The sequence below is a fragment of the Phocoena sinus genome, chromosome 20 (assembly GCF_008692025.1).
Source record: "Phocoena sinus isolate mPhoSin1 chromosome 20, mPhoSin1.pri, whole genome shotgun sequence".
Taxonomy (NCBI): Eukaryota; Metazoa; Chordata; class Mammalia; order Artiodactyla; family Phocoenidae; genus Phocoena; species Phocoena sinus.
The window spans coordinates 45,260,731-45,282,115 of record NC_045782.1 but is presented as its reverse complement, the minus strand read 5'-3'; the positions used below and the strand labels follow the sequence as shown (position 1 = coordinate 45,282,115).

The 21,385-nt window shown below is 37.9% G+C and overlaps 1 protein-coding gene across 2 annotated transcripts; it reads left to right on the top strand.

Annotated features, from left to right (window-relative positions):
• The first annotated feature begins 374 nt into the window (after positions 1–374).
• NOL11 (nucleolar protein 11) lies at positions 375–20,172 on the top strand. 2 transcript variants are annotated; one of them, XM_032617637.1, is made up of 18 exons: positions 375–544; positions 2,800–2,913; positions 3,035–3,091; positions 4,635–4,783; positions 5,926–5,983; positions 6,300–6,444; positions 7,822–8,010; positions 11,458–11,534; positions 12,699–12,822; positions 13,315–13,403; positions 14,203–14,277; positions 14,727–14,911; positions 15,081–15,206; positions 15,361–15,591; positions 16,389–16,467; positions 16,987–17,079; positions 18,938–19,045; positions 19,205–20,172. In XM_032617637.1, the coding sequence occupies exons 1-18, from the start codon at positions 404–406 to the stop codon at positions 19,319–19,321; spliced, it is 2,157 nt and encodes a 718-aa protein (XP_032473528.1). In that variant the 5' UTR covers positions 375–403; the 3' UTR covers positions 19,322–20,172. The 2 variants fall into 2 exon arrangements, 1 of the variants encoding a protein (XP_032473528.1); XR_004347665.1 differs by adding an exon at positions 16,601–16,772 and having other exon boundaries at positions 402–544; positions 16,987–19,045.
• The last annotated feature ends 1,213 nt before the right edge of the window (positions 20,173–21,385 follow it).

Genomic DNA, 21,385 nt, shown 5'->3' with positions numbered 1-21,385 from the left:
AGAGTTCGCTTCAAATAAAAAAATCTAGTTTATTTATATTCGGCCACTTGCCACGCTCATCCTTCAGCCTCTCAAGTCCGTAGCTGAATAAGGGGCAGCGGATGCAGTACCTAACAGGTAAGATCTCCCCTGCCCGCCCATTCTTTCCCATCTAGAGCAGTACACCGGGACTCGGTGGTGTGGCCTGGGAAGCGGAGTCTAGACGCAAACTCCAGGCCCCGCCTACCCGACGGCGTCCGCAGCGCCGCTAGCGATCTCTACCCGCCAGAGGTCGCAGGCTCAATGAGCAGGTAGCTCAGTTAGCGAGTGACTAATCCAGTCGGCGAGAACTAATCCAGTTCTCACGAGAGAAAGCGCGAAGCCTGCCGGGACGGACGCGCGGCCTTCCGTAAGTTGGACCAAAATGGCAGCCTTGGAGGAAGGCTTCACGTTGACTGCGGTACCGCTGGGTTCCGGGCCTGACGGACCCCTTGGAGTGGAGCAGAGCGACAAAACAGACCAGTTTCTAGTGACGGACAGCGGCAGGACCGTCATCCTCTATAAGGTGAGAGCAATAGGATCGGAGCGCCGTCGCTGCTGTCTCGCCCCTTTCTGAGTTCGGAGCCGGAACCTCAGGTTTCTCACAGCTTTGGAAAGAGGTCTTGCAGCGGGCTTAGCGGAGAGCCGTTGTGGCCTTTTTGGGACGCTGAATGAGGTCTAGAATCTGACTCGGTTGTTTTCCCGGAGAGGCATATTTCCGAGTTGCAGGCGGCGGAGCGTCTAAGTGCACGTGGGCTAGATTCGGAAAGGAAAGGAAAGGAAACCTGTGCTTTCGCTTCATATCTCCCGGAGATATCCTTGCTAAGATCCCCTTCTGGGGTCTCTGTCACCCCAGCTGCCCGCAGAAAGGTTGAACGGAGATTGGTTGGGTGGGAGAAGGTGTCACTGCCAGAACAGTGCTTTAGCCTTGTGTCCGTACGCTTCTTACTCACTCATTAGGAGGGAAAGTTTTGTCGGTGTTTTGTTTTGGCTTTTTGCTTTCTTGGCAGCTTAGTAGGCATCTTGATTCCGAGTGACCTGTTTCCAGCTATGGTTCACCCTGTGAATCCTGGATTTGCGTCCCTTGAAGTCTACACACCTCGCCCCCCATTTAGCCTAAGGACTGCTTTAGCACATTTTCTAAACTTTGCTTTTAGTGGTTCCATAGAAAGTAATCCCTTCTATGTGAGCTGCTGAACAGTTTTCTGTGTCTTTAAGAAGTTGGGTATCTCAACATCGGTAATCATCAGGGAAATGAAAACCAAAACCACAATGAGATATCACCTCACACCTGTCAGAATGGCTGTCATCAAAAAGAACACAAAAAAGTGTTGGTGAGGACATGGAGAAAAGAGAAGCCTTGTACCCTGTTGGTGGGAATGTAAAGTGGTGCAGTCACTATGGAAGACAGTATGGTGATTTCTCAAAAAACTAAAAGCAACCATGTGACCCAGCAGTTTCACTCCTGGGTATATATCCAAAAAAACCCCCCAAAAACAAAAACACTAGTTCGAAAAGATACATGCACCCAGTGTTCATAGCAGCATTATTTATTATTATTTATTATCTTCCATTCCAAGATATGGAAGCAACCTAAGCGTGCATCAATAGATGAATGGATAAAGAGGTGGTGTATATCTATACAATGGAATACTACTCAGCCATTAAAAAAATAATGAAATTTTGCCGTTTGCAGCAACATGGAGGGCATTATGCTAAGTGAAGAGAGTCAGAGAAAGACGGATACTGTGATAGCACTTATGTATGGAATCTAAAAACTACAACAAACTAGTGATTATAACAAAAAAGAAGCAGACTCACAGATATAGAGAACTAGTGGTTACCAGTGGTGACAGGGAAGGGGGGAGGGGCAAAATAGGGATACGGGAGTAAGAGGTGTAAACAGTTATGTATAAAATAAGCTACAAGGATATATTGTACAACAGGGGGAATATAGCCAATATTTTATAATAACTATAAGTGGAGTATAGCCTTTAAAACTGAATCACTAGATGGTACACCTGTAACTTATATAATATTGTGCAACAACTATACTTCAATTTAAAAAAAAGCTAGCTGTCTGCTTTGAAGTTTGGGGAACAGGTTGCCAACAGTACACTATACTGTTTGCTTGTTTTGATGCTTCTGAAGACACCATTGGTTTTTACCTGGCTGTCAAGTGGACTTTTTGCAGTTCCTGCATAGGAATAGAGTGGCTGATTAGAATTGGCATGATGCCAGCTATCCTTACTCTGTTTCTCATGCCCCTGTTTAAGGGCACAACTGCATCAGTTTTTTAAATACACTAATATTGTTCATTGTCAAAGTGCCGATATTAATTTACTTTTTTTCACTTTAGGAACTTATATTTTCATTTTAACTACTCTTTTAAAGTTTTTTTTTTTAATTGTAGTAAAGTATACATAACAAAATTTACTATCTTAATGACTATAAGTGTACAGTTCAGGGTATTGAGTACATATATTCACATTGTTGTGCAGTCATCACCACCATCCATCTCCAGAACTCTTTTCATCTGGTAAAACTGAAACTCTGTACTCATTAAATAATAACTCCCAATTTCCCCAACCCCAGGCAACTACCATTCTACTTTCTGTCTTAAGTGGAATCCACATAGTATTTGTCTTTTTGTGACTAGCTATTGTTTTAATTTAGGAGATTTGTTAAATGCTATCGTTTTAATGATTTCTTCCGAATGTAAATTTAATTGCTTTAATATCTGAAACTGACTTTTTGAATATTTTATGTTCATTTCATTAGGTTTCTGATCAGAAACCCTTGGGGAGCTGGTCAGTGAAACAAGGTCAAATTATAACATGTCCAGCTGTGTGCAACTTTCAAACGGGAGAGTATATTGTTGTACATGATAATAAGGTGAGTTCTAAAACTTTTATATAATATATACAAAACAAATCAAATTTTGATTTATTAACTATTCATGTTGTATGTAAATGGAAATTGGAATGCTTTTTTAACTTGTATGTTTTTATTTCAGGTCTTGAGAATATGGAATAATGAAGACGTAAACCTGGATAAAGTATTTAAAGCGACAGTAAGTCTTTGGATTTTCCAACACATTTATTTAGTTTATTGGTGAGATGGAATAATTTGTAATGTAGCAGTTATTTATCTTAAAGTGTCTGTGAACATGACATAAAGGTTATAACCAGTTTTTCATTCTAGCTATCCTACAGTATGTCTTGGTAAAATGTCTCAACTTATGAGTTAATATGTTATAAAATGTTAGATGATATGTTATTTTCATATGAGGTTGAGGATTTAAATAATTCATGAATGATACATTATAGTTATTTCCATGAGTTTAAATGTTTGTGGTGTGTCCCTTGCAAGAGCAAATGAACTTCATTGTTCTCTTTCTTAAAATAGGTAGAACAGACCCTGCAAGTTTTATGCATTATACATTTTAAAAGTGGCACATACTGCAGTGGAAAAGAACCATGACTAACTGTGCCTTTTCTCCTAATGACCTAAAGTATGTTAATTAACTTTGTCTTATAAAATGAAGATCTCTAACTAGGTTAATCTTGAAAGTTCTTTATGGCTCTAAATGTCTAACTCTAAATACAATTGGCATATTTTAGAATTGGTTCACAACAGATCTGATTCACATACAACCGCAGTTGTCACCCGGACCCTTGAAACCTCTAGCCAGCTACCTGTGCTGCCACCTGGCTCCAGTCATTTTGTTTACCCTGATGTAACACGGTCCTGAATTTTACACAATGGGTTTTTTTTGTTGTTTTTTTAATCCTACATATGGTGTTAACTTCTTTTCCTGAGCTTGCAGGCTATGTATACATACATACATAGATACACACATACACACACACACAAACATAAATATATATGTGTGTGGCTCGTGTATTTATATATGGCATCTTTCTTTTTCTAATACCAGAACAGCTTATAACTCTGCATTAGTGCCTTTGTTTGTACCTCTCCTCACCTCCAGTTTTGAGAGACCCAGGTTATAGCCTAACCTCCAGTATTTACAGTGGATAGATAAACCAAAAATGAATAAAAGTGATTACGTATGGGGGTGAGCAGGGGAGAGGATAGAGAATAGGATCAAAAGTTAGACTTCTGAATGTATTTTATGTTAGATTTAACTTTGGAACCATACATAATTATGAAACAAAATTGAGTAAAAATGAAAGCAAATCAGTCCCTTAAAGATAAGCCTTCTCCGGGACTTCCCTGGTGGTGCAGTGGTTGGGAATCCGCCTGCCAATGCAAGGGACACGGGTTCGAGCCCTGGTCCGGGAAGATCCCACATGCCGTGGAGCAACTAAGCCCGTGAGCCACAACTACTGAGCCTGTGCTCTAGAGCCCGTGCTCCGCAGCCAGAGAGGCCCCCGCAATGAGAGGCCCGCGCACTGCAGCGAGGAGTATCCCCTGCTGGCTGCAGCTAGAGAGAGCCCACGCGCGGCAACGAAGACCCAATACAGCCAAAAATAAACAAATAAGTCTATTAAAAAAAAAAAAAAAAAAGATAAGCCTTCTGTAAATGTCCTGATTCTATTAGGTGGCAGTTCCTTTAGAATAAAAATTTTAATGTTTTTATGTTCTTCTAGTTGTCCGCTGAGGTATATAGGATACATTCAATACAGGGGACAGAACCCTTGGTGCTGTTCAAGGAAGGTGCCATTCGTGGTTTAGAGGCCTTGCTTGCAGAGCCCCAGCAGAAAATTGAAACTGTTATCTCTGATGAAGAAGTGATTAAGTAAGTTCTAATACTTGTAATTTTTACCAAAAAGAAAATGCACTCTGTGTTTTTTATATTCTTTGCCTTGTTCAAAAGTATTTTGATTATAAACGTGATAAAAGTAAGCTGATTGAAAACCGTCTATAAGGCAGTAGCCAAAATCACATCCCTCAAAAGCCTCTGGCATGATAAGTGATTGAGGAAACTGGGGTCAAATGAGTCCTGTCCTAATAACAGAACTGGATAGTCAGTTATTTGAAAATTAAGTGAGTAATCCCACAAGACCGGAATCTTCTGTCATATAGCCCTGACTGCCAAGGTCAGAACTCTTTCTCCTGAAGAAATGTGCAGCTTGTTAGTGGAATCAGGATAATGCTTTGAGACCTCTTCTTTCCCAGATTCTGAAATAAAACTTGGGAAATGACTCACACAAATGATATAAGGAAATCTCACAGTTTTACATCTATCCAATCCCTATTCTTTCATCCCATTTCCTGTTTGGTTAACTTGCTGCCCCTCCCGGCCCACCTGATGTAAACTAAATCTTTAAAGGTCCAAGCAAAGACTTGTACGTAGTCACTCAACAATGTGGACAGTGACCCGTTATATCTTAGACCCAATGAATGCCTCTAAAGTGTGAGCAACTGTATTTGGAGGAAATCTTTACGCAAAAAGATATAGGTAGAGAATCTGGGTTCTAATCCCCACTTTGCCAGAAAATGGCTGTGCGGCCTTGGTTACAGGCCCCTTACCCTCCCTATGCCTCAGTTCCCGCTGTCACTTGAAGAAGGCAGGTGAGATGCTAATGTTTTCCTGAGAACACTAGGCCCCAAAATGACTCTGAAAAAAGGAGGGGTGGGTCAATTAAGTTTGGGGAACACCACATCTTGTCTTACATGCCCTTGGTACTTTATAGTTCATGTTATTGTCTTTAAAGTTCTGGGAAGCTCAGCAACTTGCATTTAATCCAGAGATGCATTTGACAGAGGAATGCCTTCTAGGTCCCTGTGGTAGATATTTTGAAACACTGAATTAAGTGTTCTCTGCTACCTCTCTGGCTCTAAAAAATATTTAATAAAAGATAATCTCTTAAATTTAGATTGATGGTGTGTTTCAACTGGTGATTTTGCATTTTATAATTTTTCTTTTTCTTTTTTTAGGTGGACAAAGTTTTTTATGGTATTTAGGCATCCTGTGCTGATTTTTATTACTGAAAAAGTAAGCAATATCTTTAATTCCTGGCCCATTTTGTGACATTTCAGAGTCATCTGTATGATTTTTAAAACTAAAATTGGACTTTGGTATTTCTTTCAGAAAATTTTAATATATTTTTAAAATACTGAAAAATCTATTAGTTATAATTATTTCTATGCCTGAATTAAATATATTTTATAACTTCTAAAATTTAATTGGACAAGAGGTTTTTTAGCACTCATTAAAGTAATTACAGTGGGGCAACAGCTGGTCTCAACATTTAAATATAGTTGGTGGAAATGGGAATATTTTTAAAATAAAATAACTTTTTTTTTTCCAGCGTGGAAATTACTTTGCTTATGTACAAAAGTTTAACTCACGTATCCTAAGCAAATACACACTTTTACTTGGACAAGAAGAAAAATCGGTTACACAGAGTTTTAGTACATCTGTGCATCGGAAATTCATCTCTCTGATGTCATTAAGTAAGTACTTTTTTAAAACTCTCAGAGTTTATAAATAAAGGGGTATTACAGGATAGTGTTTTAAGTTCGAGTCTTCAGTTTTTACAGTTTTCTGTTGTAGTATTTCCCTTTCCATGCTTCCTTACAAGCATTTATACCTTCACTTTTTGCATTTTGCCATGTCTAGTCACACAATAGGTCAGTAATTCTCTGCAGGTAAATTTTATGTCTTAAAATTTTATCATAAGCAATAAATAATATAATACCAATAAAAAAGGAAAAATCACTCTTTATTATGATAAGTCCAGTTTTTTTGATATTGTAATTAGTGAATCATGAAATACCTAAGGTTGGTACTGCATGGCCTCCCCATTCCGCTTTTCCAACCTATAGTATGCCATTCCTTTGAGCAGTGACAGAGACAGGTGGGTAAAAGGACACTAACAAAGCAGTCTTGGACTCTTACTAGCCACCATTTTACAGATTATTTTTTAATGCCTTGGAGTTTACTTCTACCTAATGCTCTGAGGTTTAATCCCAGTCTTATGCATCTAGGGGGAAAAAATGCCTTTGTGGTCTTCTCTCCCCCCAGCCCTTTATGGCTTCTTTTGAAGTTGTTTTGGGAAGGTTAAGGGAGGAAGAAACAGAGCAGTATTTAGGAAACATTTTCATGTTATCACAGTTTAAAACCTTTCTGAAGTTTTTCAATGTGCAAACGTTTGCAGTGACTGTTAAGAAAAAGGCTCTCTTCGTTTATCATGTCTAGAGTGTCATTGGAATCCGGTTAATACCTTTGCTTAAGAGGGACTGGTTTTCTTAAAGTTTAACCTATAGGACATATTAATTATTACACAGAAGTTTGTGAGTTATGTTTTAGCTTTTGAACATTGAAGTAAGGGAATCTGAACTAAAGGGTCATAAAATCTTCATGTAACATAGCTAGAACCACATGAAATTGCCAAAAATACAATTGACCTACAAAACCCAGCAATTTAATAAGGTTTTAGGGTGCTGGAGTAACAAGAAATGTAATATTTAGACCAGAATGCTAATTAATTTCTAGTAAGAGATATAGCCTTTTACTGATTGAATTGTCTGTATTCCTGGCAGTCCCCTCATATTTTAAGTTATTACAGATATTTACAGTTTTTATTTCATGGTTATCATGACATTTCTTACTGAGATTTTTATTAATATTTCTCCTCCATCAACTTTAGGTTTGTAGTATATTCTTTATGGGAAAGCATAGAGTGATGTGATTATTATATTTGTTTATTTTTCTGGTTGGATTCTCTATCAAATTGGTAAAATCTTATTAACAACTTAGTACATTTAATTATAACAGATATAGAACTATCATTTATCCAATAAGGAACAATAAATACTTGTTTCCAACAGGCTCTGATGGATGTGTATATGAAACCTTGATACCAATACATCCAAGTGACCCAGAAAAAAATCAGAGGGTAGTTCGATCACTGTTGCTCAAGTCCGTGGTGTCTGGCAATGCTCGAAGTGGCATTGCACTCACCATCCTGGATCAAGATCACGTAGCAGTCCTGGGACCACCACTATCAGCTTCTAAGGGTAACTAAAATCCAATCAGTTAAGAAGTCCTTTGGATTTTTTCCATCAAAGTGTACTTTTAAGTCTCCTCTTTCTTTTTCATTTATTTATTACCACCCTAATTCATTCTCTTTTTCACTGTAGCTTCCTAATTCTTGAATAGGTCTTTGATTTCATCTTGCCTTGATCAGTTTCTCTAAAACATTTCCTATATCACTCACTACCTTGCTTGTCACCAGTGTCTTAAATAAAAACTGCAAATATCTGTGCCAGCCTGTAGGCATTGGAAACATTGGTAAGACTTGCAGTAGAGGATTGAATTCATACCTTGGTGACATTTTAGCAGAATATAAATTCATTAGTCTTGGACAGCTTGAAATTTGGGGACTACTAGTGTGCCTTTTTTTTTTTTTTTGCGGTACGCGGGCCTCTCACTGTTGTGGCCTCTCCCGTTGTGGAGTACAGGCTCCGGATGTGCAGGCTCAGCGGCCATGGCTCACGGGCCTAGCCGCTCCGCGGCATGTGGGATCTTCCCAGACCGGGGCACGAACTCGTGTCCCCTGCATCAGCAGGCGGACTCCCAACCACTGCGCCACCAGGGAAGCCGTAGTGTGCCTTTTGTCTCTGTGACTTCAGAGCAGGATTTTCATCATCACCTCACCTCCTCACCCCCAAACACCCCTCCACACAGACAATAGTAGTCTATCATGAAGGACACAGTTGTTCCTGGCCAGTGCAAGATTGGGGTCTCCCAGCCTACACTATAAAACTCCAAATCTATGGTTTAGCATTCAACTCTCGCCACAGTCTAGACCCTGTCCATGTTTTCCAGTCTCTTCTCCCAATTTCAAAGCAAGAACTCTCTGCTTTATTCAGGCCAGGCTCCCTATTGACTACAAACTTGATATGGCCATCCTTGTGTATTTTGTTTTGTTTCTTCTTTTTAAGATAGGAGCTACCACTTATGGCATACTGTCCTGTGCCAGGTGTTTTACTTGTATTATTTCATTATCTGTGTCATTTAATCCTCCAACAACCCTATGAGAGAAAGTCCAGTTATTATCACCCTTATTTTACAAATGAGAAGCTGAGATGTTAGGTAACTAAGTAGTGGAACTAGGGTTCAACCCAAGCAGGTTGACTCTTACGCCATATATCTTACCGTTCTTAAGTCCTGGCTTTTAGCCACTTTACCAAGCTGTGCTTCTCCTCTCTCAACCCCCATCCTCCCTCTCTAGTTCCTGGTCTAACCCCCAAAAACTCAGTAACCTCAGTAAAGTTTCCCATGTCTCTTTCCAGAGTTTTTTTAAATATATGCAAATGCTACTACTTATTTTTCTTCCTCTTTTTACACAAATGGTAGCATACCTTATCCTCTGTTGTACATCTTAATTTATCCACTTACCTGAGATATCATAGAGAGCCTTCCATAGCAGCATCTGTATTGACTTTTTTTTTCTTTTTAAAATTTTATTTATTTATTTATTTTTGGCTGTGTTGGCTCTTCGTTGCTGCACGCGGGCTTTCTCTAGTTGCGGCGAGCGGGGGCTACTCTTCGTTGCGGTGTGTGGGCTTTTCATTGCAGTGGCTTCTCTCATTGTGGAGCACAGACTCCAGGCGTGCGGGCTTCAGTAGTTGCAGCACGTGGGCTCAGTAGTTGTGGCACACAAGCTTAGTTGCTCCACGGCATGTGGGATCTTCCCAGACCAGGGATTGAACCCATGTCCACTGCATTGGCCGGCGGATTCTCAACCACTGCGCCACCGGGGAAGCCCGACTTTATTTTTTTAAGAGGAAAATATAGGCAGAACATTCCAACATAAATCACAGCAATAGTTTTTTGCATCTGTCTGCTAACACAAAGGAAATAAAAACAAAAATAAACAATTGGGGCCTAATTAAATTTTAAAAGCTTTTGCACAGCAAAAGAAACATCGACAAATCGAACAGACAACCTACTGAATGGGAGAAAATATTTGCAAATGATATGACTGATAAGGGATTAATATCCAACATATATAAACAGCTCATACAACTCAAAGTCAAAAAAACAACCCAATTGAAAAATGGGCAGAAGAACTGGATAGACATTTTTTCAAAGAGGAAATGCAGATGGCCAACACACACATGAAGAGATGCTCAACATCACTAATCATCAGGGGAATGCAAACCAAAACCACAATGAGGTATCACCTCACACCTGTCAGAGTGGCTGTCATCAAAAAGAACACAAATAATAGGTGTTGGCGAGGATGTGGAGAAAAGGGAAGCCTCGTACTCTGTTGGTGGGAATGTAAATTGGTGCGGCCACTGTGGAAAACAGTATGGAGGTTTCTCAAAAAACTAAAAGTAGAACTACCATATGACCCAGCAGTTTCACTCCTGGGTATATATCTGAAAAAACAAACTAATTCAGAAAGATACCTGGACCCCAATGTTCATAGCCCCATTATTTACAATTGCCAAGATAGGAAGGCATCCTAAGTGTCCATCAACAGATGAGTGGGTAAAGAAGTGGTGTGGGTGTGTAGATATGTATGTGTGTATATATATTTGTGTGTGTATGTGTGTGTGTATACATATATATATATATATATATATATATATATATAATGGACTACTACTCAGCCATTAAAAAGAATGAAATTTTGCCATTGCAGCAACATGGATGAAGTTGGAGGACATGCAAAGTGAAATAAGTCAGACAGAGAAAGACAAATACTGTATGACATCACTTATATGTGGACTCTAAAAAGTACAACAAACTAGTGAATAGAACAAAAGAAGCAGACTCAAAGATACAGAGGACAAACTAGTTACCAGTGGGGAGAGGGAAGGGAGGAGGGGCAAGATAGGGGTAGTGGAGTAAGAGGTACAAACTATTACGTATAAAATAAGCTACAAGCATATTGTACAGCATGGGGAGTGAGGCAGTATTTTATAATAACTATAAATTGTGAATCACTATGTTGTACAACTGTAATTTACGTAATATTGTGCAGCAGCTGTACTTCAATAGAAAATTCATTAATTTTTTTAAAAAATGCTTTATTTTTTTAGAGAAGCTTAAGGTTCACAGCAAAATTGAGGGGAAGGTACACAGATTCCCATATGCCCCCTGCCTGCATATGTGTCCACTTGTCATGATAGCTCATATCTGTGAATTTCTGTCTTCATTACTCATTTTTGTTCTTAATAAACCAAGACCTATGTGTTTAACTATGACTTCCCTCCTCCCTCCCTCCCTTCTCCTCACCCCCAGCACCATATATTTATATTTGGCTGACTTCTGAACTTGGGACATTTTTTTTTTTTTTTTAATTTTTTGGCCGCACCACGAGGCATGCGGGATCTTTAGTTCCCCGACCAGGGATTAGACCCGCACCCCCTGCAGTGGAAGCGCAGAGTCTTAACCACTGGACCTCCAGGGAAGTCCCAACTTCTGAATTTGTATGTCTTATTTTATAGAATGCCTCTCCATATGGAATACAAAATTTCAAACACTACAGACTTCAAAAGAGTTACCACAAGGGACCAGCGGTCAAGTAAGTTTTTGCACTTTGGGGTTTTTTTCAAATGTACTTATTTTTGTGTCTGACAAATAGACTGTAAGGGAAGAGACCTCTTCGGATCTAAATATTTTATCAGTTTTGATTAAAATAAATTAAGAAATATTTTCTACCTACGAGATAATATTTAATTTGGTTATTTTTATAGTTTGCTTATGTTTGTCACTTTCAAAAGACTAAATTATAAGCTAATTATAGATCAGGAGAGAACAGTTAGCTAGTTAACAAAACTTTTTAATCTCACTTTGGTTTTATCTTTTTACTTTTGTATTTTGAACTATATCCAAGGGCTGTTACTTTGCCTAATAAATTAGTCTTTTAGGTTATATGTTAAATGTTATCATGGAATTACATAAGAATACTTAAAGAATTAAAATTTAAGGTGACCAGACTATAAACTTCCTGAGGCAAGGGACCTTGTCTTTTTTGTTCTCCATCATATCTTCAGTGCTTAACAAAGGTACTCAGTAAGTACTGGTTGTTTAGTGAATATAAGATATAAATAAATCAAGATATAGGATGTTGTTGATCATTGTACTTAGACGATAAGGAGACTATGTTTCTTAGCATAGAATTCTAATTTATATTTAAACAAGTAATTTTCACAAGATTAGCCGTTCACAATTCCACTGCTCTAACAAACTTCACTTTTGATTTCCGTGTTCCTTTGAGCTTTTTGTTCATATACCTGTCTCAGTTTTACAATTTTATAATTGAGATCATGAGATAGAAACTGTTAAATTTTGCTTTTTTCATTTCGTACATCAAAACAGTTTGCCTGTGTTACAGTAGCCTTTGTGAGTATCACGTTAATAGATGTGTAATATTGACAATATTTATTTTAAACAATTCATTTATTTTAAATATATGTGTTGATCAAATTTTTATGAGTCAAAAGAAATTATCTTTAAATTATGCTTTATTCAAACATGGGCAAAAATAAGAGCTTTGTAAACCTACCTCAATTAATAAATTGAACATATGAGATTATTCTAGAAAGTTGCTTAACTTCACCTTATCCTTTTCTGTTATATTAAGATTACTTCCACCACAAGTTATTGTTACAAGTTATATGGCTTTGTTGAATCAGATCTTAGAAGAGAAAAAGGATTGCTTACATTTTTGATAACTTTTTTGTAGCTCTGGTGTCATGGGGAAAATTTGTTTATGCTACATGGAAAATTTCTAACTGTAATCCCATACAAGTGTGAGGTGTCATCATTAGCAGGTGCTCTTGGAAAACTCAAGCATAGTCAAGATCCAGGTAGGAACTTAAATGTTTTATTACTAAAAACCAATTTATAAACTTCTAGTTTGATATGTAGATTTTCACAGCTATCGGTTTGCATAACCTGTTCTTAATGTTGAAATTTGCCAGTGTTCATTCAGATTTTATTGGTCAGGAAGCTACCTTGGGAACAGTCCACATTGCAGACGCTGCTGCAGGTTAAAGAGCTACGCTGCATTTTGAACGCCAGTGTTCTGACTTTAGGGGCAACGGGAAAGTCTGCAGACAAAATCAGAAATGCTTTTTCCCTCTTTGGTTTACCAGTGGCCTCATCTGTTGGGCACATAGCCTTTTAGGATATTATGATTTACTGATCTGAGGTTATTGGTAGAATGAAATGGACTTTAAAGCCGCTTTTGAATTGTGCGTGAGTGGTTGTTGTTTTATTGTTCTTTGTTTGATTGATTGGCTGGGTAAATACCAATAGGTAAAAAAATTCCAGTAATTGTGTGTTCTGTGTTTTCTTAGACATTCATGCCATGACTCATTTTGTAAACTGGGAAACATCACAGGGATATGGACTTGGATCTCAGAACTCAGAGCAGTCAAAGAGAATCGTAAGTTTGGTAGTTGAAATAGAAATGTTACTACAGATGTTAAAAAACAGAAAAGGCTGAATTATTTTAATAATTCATATTTGTACAACTCTTACAACTTGCTCTTAATGATGGGGTGATTTGAAGCTTGAACCCAGTAACCTGACAGCCCTTATCCGAAAGTGACACATGTCGTCTAGTAGTTTTTATGGGCATGTGTGTAAGACCCAGGTGTAAAAATGGACCAGTTTGCAATTAGTAATAATACAGTATAGAGATTTTATTTATGAAAAAATGAAAACTTTAAAGATATTTAAGTTAAAAGTTGAAATAGACCCACTTTTCACTATAAGAAAACCAAACCCTAAAAAAGCTTGTGAATGGACTTCCCTGGTGGCGCAGTGGTTAAGAATCCCCACCTGCCAATGCAGGGGACACGGGTTCGAGTCCTGGTCTGGTTCCCACGTGCCCCGGAGCAGCTAAGTCCCTGCGCCACAACTACTGAGCCTGTGCTCTAGAGCCCGCAAGCCACAGCTACTGAAGCCCACATTCCTAGAGCCCGTGCTCCGCAACAAGAGAAGCCACTGCAATGAGAAGCCTGTGCACTGCAATGAAGAGTAGCCCCCACTCGCTACAACTAGAGAAAGCCCACACGCAGCAACGAAGATCCAATGCAGCCAAAAATAAATAAATTTAAAAAAAAAAAGTTTGTGATTAGAGCAAAAGTGTGCCAGTCTCTTTGGGACATTTTATATTCTTCTAAATGTCTATTGCATCTTTTGTGTTGTTTTGAGATCCTAATCAATTTACTGAATTCCAGTTAAGGAGAAGGAAAATTGAAGTGAGTGTACAGCCGGAGGTTCCACCATCCACACAACTCTTAGCAGCCGTACAGGTAAATTTTAAAATATTAGAAATATGAAAAATCAACTCATGGTTAAAAGAAATCCTGTGTACTTTTTATTCTGTCTTCCTCTTGTGATCATTTTCAGAGCTATGGCTAACATTTGTATAGTATATTGAGGTTGTCAGAGTGATGCTTTGGCTTATTTGACTCTCACTAAGCATTTCGTGAGATCAGTGTGATGGTGGTGGCCTCATATCTCATTCACCTTTGCATTGAATGTTTGTAATTTAGCTTCTTAGAAATTTTGATTTCTAAATCCTTGAGTTTTTTTTTCTTCTTTGTATTTTGTCTTTGTCCAGTAAATTGTATATCAACTCCAGTTTCACAGGAATGCATGAATGCTGTTAGTGATTTAAGACAATGTTAAGCTAGGAACTTTTAAGTGCAGAGCGACATTTATTAATGTACCACACAACTCTTTACTTCTACCCTTTCAGAAAGATTCAGAAAAACATATTGAAGTAGAACTACGTAAATTTTTGGCTGTTAAGCGGACCCCTGACTTTCATACTATTATTGGGGATGTAGTAATAGGACTTCTGGGAAGATATAAAGCAGAACCATCATTTTATCCTCGGAACTGTCTGATGCAGCTTATCCAAACACGTGTGCTTTCTTACAGGTAAATGTTTCTATACAGGTAAATGTTTCTGTACACCAAACTTCATACACATAACTCTTTTGACCTTGTTTTTTGCAGTTCTGATTTTTATACTCTGTAAAAGCCTTATGAATTATTTGCAGTTGAGAGTTTCTTAATATATATAAATGATTCATGTTTTTGGTCTTAGCTTGTGCCCTGGCTTAATGGAGTTTGCCTTAGAAAAGACAGATGTGCAGATCCTACAGCTCTGCCTACAGCAGTTCCCTGACATCCCTGAGTCAGTCACCTGCGCTTGCTTAAAAATTTTCTTGAGGTAAGTTAGAAGCTGATGGTCCTTTACTTTCACTGCATTTTTAATCTATTGTTTTATTTTATTTCTAAAACTTTAAAGTCTTAGAAAATGAAAATTTTTCCAGTAAGTTCAGCTACTGATAAGAATTATTTCCTGCTTTCAATTAACATGATAGCATTGGTGATGACAGTCTTCAAGAAACAGATATCAATATGGAGTCAGTTTCTGACTATACTGCTACTATACAAGATGGGGAAATAGAAGAACAAACTGAAATTCTTCAAAATGGTTTCAATCCTGAAGAAGATAACTGTGAGAACTGTGCTCAGGAGTTGATTGAGAAGCCTCGGGCTGCAACAGAGGAGAGCACTTCATGCCCTGTTACAGGGAAAAGAGCAGCGCTACTGTATCCTTTGAAACCATTTCTTTTGCATTGTCTTTTTCCCAGGGATGTAGTCAAATGCCAAGCAAAAACTAAGGGGTAATTAGATAATTTAAGGTGGTTTTTTCCTTTTCTTTTTTCAGTTTTTTTCAGTTTCTACTTGAAAATGGATTACATTCAATGCTGTGTTCAAACAACTTACTTAAACCTTCTTATTTTTGTTTTTTTTTTTTTTTTTAATTTATTATTTATTTTTGGCTGTGTTGGGTCTTTTTTGCTGCGTGCGGCTTTGTGTAGTTGCGCGAGCGGGGGCTACTCTTCGTTGCGGTGCACAGGCTTCTCATTGCAGTGGCTTCTCTTGTTGCGGAGACCGGGCTCTAGGCGTGTGCGCTTCAGTAGTTGTGGCTCGCAGGCTCCAGAGCGCAGGCTCAGTAGTTGTGGCGCACGGGCTTAGTTGCTCCGTGGCATGTGGGATCTTCCCGGATCCGGGCTCGAACCCGTGTCCCCTGCGTTGGCAGGTGGATTCTTAACCACTGCGCCACCAGGGAAGCCCTAAACCTTCTTATTTAAGAAGCTATACTAGGATAGAAGCTCTATCACTTCTAAAAATTAGTATACTGAATAAACAGCAATTATCTATAATAGCAAAATATTCCAGATGATCTCTAGTGACGAGGAGAATGTTCAGTGATAACACTCTTCTAGAAAAGTAGAACTTTTGTATAAATTTAGAAAAATGTTACTGGGGAAGGGAATTACTCATTATTTCAGTAGAAAAGTCTTTATTGGTTGAAATGAGATTTTCCTTTATTCCCAAGTAGAAATGCAATTCTTCATTCAGCATATAGCGAGACGTTTCTTCTGCCTCATTTGAAGGACATCCCAGCACAACACATCACTGTGAGTGTTCTTACGAATCCTACAGGATTTTATTTCTGGGTTAAGTGTTGCTCCTTAACTCGACCCAGCTTCTAGGGCATTCAAAAGGTTATAAAGTTCTTTCATCTGAGTAAGAGATTTCCCTGCCCTCAAGGTGAAAAATCGTGCCTGGGAGACTAGAGTGACCTGGAGGAGGCAGAGCTTGACGTGTTCCTGGTGCCAAACCTGAAGGCCGGGTTCATCCATCTAAGTTAGAAACGAGTAGGAACTAAAAAGAATTGCCCAGAGAAGGATTCTCTCTTCTCTACTTACTATTTACAAACAAAGTAAGCTCCTCACCCACTTCTCCCAAACCAAATGAACTCTTCTTTGATGGCAGGGAGTGCATTTGATTCATGTGTCCCCTGATGTCTAGCATATTTGTCTGATGTACAGTTAAATTCAGTAGCCTCTTAAAATTCTTTCCAGTCTCTTTGTTAGCTTTACAAAGAGAAAATTTTCCTATCAAAGTGATTGTTCTTTTTCCCCCCCAACACCTAGCTATTTCTCCAGTATTTGTATTTCCTTTATCTGAAGTGTAGTGAAAATGCTACTATGACTCTTCCTGGAATACACCCTCCAACGCTGAACCAGGTGAGGTAATCTTTTTATTTTGATCTGATGCTGGGAAAAATATGTTAAAAAAAAAAAGGTTTTATATATATATAGTATCAGAATCTGGAATCCAGGAACTGATTCCTCCCTGTCTCGTGGTTCCTACGACCCTCCTCCCTCACCAGGTACACAAACCACTGGAGTGGATCACTCAATTTGGTAGATGGATTTTTTAGAGCCATAATTCTATACTAAGGAACTTAAATTCATCTTAAAATTCCTAATTCTTTATTGTGACCCTTTTCAAGAATTTCCTCAGCTTCATTGGAAGAGAGTGATAATAAGTGTCCTCCTAATAACCTAATAATCCCAAGTCCCTCTTAGAGATAACCAATACTAAGAGTTGCATTTATGTCCAGAAATTTGCTTTCTGTACCTTAACTTATCTTTCTGTTGTCTTTCTAATGCAAATTAGATCACGTGCATGCTATTCTGCAGCTTGTTTTTTCTCACTCATTGCTACATTTTACACATTTTCTGAATCAGGCTGTATACATCTGCCACATTCTTTTTAACCACTGCATACTATTTGATTTTATAGAAAATCTTAATTTGTTAGTCCCCTATTGATTGGCATTTAAATTGCTTACAGTTTTTTGCTATTGTAAACAAACTTTCAGTGAGCATCTTTATAGAAATATTCTTACATATTATGAGAGAACACCTCTTAGGTAAATTCCCATTAGTGAAATTACTGGATAAAGAGTGCATGCGTTTTTAGTTTCAAAAATGCCAGGCTGCCTTTCCAAAGGGTTGTGACAAGAGGTACTATGGCCACCAAGATCTGAGACCTTACTCTCTGCTAGTCAAGTAGGTAACAAGTAAGTGTTTTATTTTAATTTGCATTTCTTTGATAATAAGAAAGGTGGACCATCATTTCTTGCCAATTTATATTCCTTTTTGTGTACTGCCTAATCAGGTTCTTTGTCCAATTTTTCTGTTGCATTTCCTGTCTTTATCATTTTGCCTTATTAATTATTCTTCGTATATTAAGAGAAATTAGTCTGTTTCTATGAAGTGTATTACAAATACTTTTTTCCTATCACTCTTTTTTACTTGCTTTAGTGTAATTTTTGCCATAGATGGGTTTTTAATTTTCATGCTGTCAAAATTGTTAGGCTTTTCCTTTACTGCTTCTTTTTGGGTACGCCATGCTTAAGGCCCTTCCCGCTCTAAGAGTATAAAAATAGCCACCCTGTCTTCCCCTAGTACATTTCTTTTCCTTTTCTTTGTTTAATTCTTTGATACATATAAAGTTTTTTTTGGTGTAGAGAGTTACACAGGTATCAGCTTTCCCCCCTCCCTGCAAATGGATAGTTGGTTTCCTTAATGCTTTTTCATGACACTGATATTTGCATGTTAACAACACCATTTGAAGGTGTAGACTACATAGGATACTTTAATAAATGTATAGTAATAATTTTATTTTAGATCTTGGTACCTTATCTATAATACACGACACCTTATTCTTGGGTCATAGTGTATATTTCAGAATAGGAGATGAGGGGGTTCTTTTTTTTTGTAGCTGCGAGTAGTTATCAAGAATTTTTTAAAATAAAAAGTGCTAGCTCTCCCTTGGATTAAATATCACTGTGGCTTTCTTTTTACTGATTAATCTGATGGAAAAGATCCAATTATGCTTGTAAAATGACAAGTAGAAAAGCAGAAAAGAGGCTTTTTAGATTGCTTAGAAATTCCTTCATCTCTAAAATGTTCAGACTTCTGTAAAGAAGACTTACTTTTTCTTATAACTGTTTGATACTATTATGGACTTTGTAAAATGAATTAACCTAAAATTAAATTTAAAATCTTAACTCCTTTTCCTGTTTATCTTCAGATTATGGATTGGATATGTCTACTTCTAGATGCTAATTTTACTGTTGTGGTAATGATACCAGAAGCAAAAAGGCTACTGTTAAGTCTTTACAAGTTTGTGAAATCCCAGGTATGTAATTATTTGATTATACTGAATTCTGTTTGTAACCAAGAAGCACCAAAATTATAATTTATTAAAATTTTTCTTGGAATAGCCCTAAGTAATTGTGGAGGATTTATCCATATGTACAAGTTATGGTAAAAGTGATTTTGGAATTTTTTTCTTTAGATAAGCATTTGTTCTGAGCTCAACAAGATTGAAGTAAGTTTTCGTGAGCTACAGAAATTAAATCAAGAAAAGACTAATACAGAATTATATTCAATTGAAGTGCTGGAACTCTTCTGATATTACCAGTTCTCCTTCATAGACGTTTTATGAAGCTCTTTTATGTGGATTCTTCCTACTCAACCAGGCAAGAGATGTGTTTTGTTTGTGACTGTCTCTCCGGTGACAAGAGAAATGTCTGAGCAAGTACCTAGACCATCACTTATTGATTCTCCTAGGTCAGACTGCAGGTTTCACGTGAAGCTATTCTAGCTTATGGACACTGGTGGGGAGAGATTCTGCAGCTTTTAAAAATATGTAACGGAGGTGTTTTTAAGTAAACTTATTTGTGTATTGATACAAGTTGAATTTCTTACCATCCATTTGAATAGTTCTTCTTTTAATAAAAAACCACCATTGAAGAAACAGTGATTCTAGGAAAAACATGGTTTTATCACAGTCGGAAGCTGTCCCAGCTCATCTGTGTTCATGGGGGACAGAAGAGGGCATTTCCACAGGCAGGGTGGGAAGGGGCCTTGTACACGCCTGTGCTTATCTCCTGCCATCGTCTCCCGTTCTTTACCTCCTTGCACTACCTTCTTACATACCCAGGGCTTGAACATTATCCCTCAGATTACCTCTGTGATTAGGATGTTAATTTCAGTTACAGAAATATATTCCTAGATAGTAAAAAAAAAAAAAAAGTCTCTTTTGACCATAGAATTTCCTGTTTTAACTCGGGTTTAGGACAAACGAAAGGCTTTATGTAGAAGAAATGGATGCTTTTGTTTCTTAAAAATAAACTCAAATTTATTTTTGTTAAAAGTGAAATCACTTTTTCAGGTGATGCACTAAGTTTCCCAAGAGTAACTTGAAACGTTTATGAGCTGTGAAAGTCTCTGTTGAATAAATCATTTTGAAACCTCTTTTAACCTGAAAGGTCACAATATATATATTTTTTTTAAATTCCAGTAAATTCTAGCACATAATATAAGTTCACGTGTGGTTCTAGAGCCCATGTTATACAGAATCCTGATGGCTCAACTTAATTTGCGTTAGAGAAAGGCTTCATTTAGGTCAGGCACTCTGTAAACTTTAGTTACAACTGTTGCAGTTAACAAACAGGTTCTCCCATGTCATTCTTTTTTTTTTTTTTTTTTAATTGAAGTATAGTTGATTTACAATGTTGTGTTAATTCCTTAGTCATTCTTAATCTCTCTTTAATCTGAGAGAAAAGAAATACCAAAGATAGCAGCATATATTAACAGTTAGGCTCACTTTAAGTGGGACCTTTTGCTCAGACAATTTAAACTAAGTGATACAGTACTTCTCAGCAGAAATGAAAAATAGGAGTCTCCACGATGTTTATCGTCTTTTTATCTTTTTTGTGAACCATTTAAGAATTACTTACAGGCACCCAGACATAAAATTGTGGGTTCCTAAGCTTTTCTTAAAACTTTGAACTTTATGGGGCTTCCCTGGTGGTGCAGTGGTTGAGAATCCGCCTGCCAAAGCAGGGGACACAGGTTCGAGCCCTGGTCCAGGAAGATCCCACATGCCACGGAGCAACTAAGCCCGGGTGCCACGACTACTGAGCCTGTGCTCTAGAGCCTGCGAGCCACGACTACTGAGCCCGTGTGCCACAGCTACTGAAGCCCGTGCACCTAGAGCCCATGCTCCGCAACAAGAGAAGCCACTGCAATGAGAAGCCCACGCACCACAACGAAGAGTAGCCCCCACTCACCACAACTAGAGAAAGCCCGTGCACAGCAGCGAAGACCCAACGCGGCCAAAAATAAATAAATTAATTAATTAACGACAAACCAAACAAAAAAAAAAACTTTGAACTTTAGCATATCCTTTATGATTTACAGATCCTTTTACGGGGGTTAAGATTATTCAGGATTGTCACAGTTTTTAGATTCTGAGTTATTTATGATTTAATTTATAAGAACCCATAATAAGAGACGAATCTCAGATTGATTGATGAATTCTTTCAGCCAGAGCAAACAAGCAAACGAAATTCATAGATTGACAATAAGCTCTTGACGACTCCTGATTTAATTGTACTTGAAGACAGCTTCTGCAGTGAAACTTGCCCGGTCAGGGTTCAAACTAGCAGAGGCCTTTGACTGAGGAGAGGCC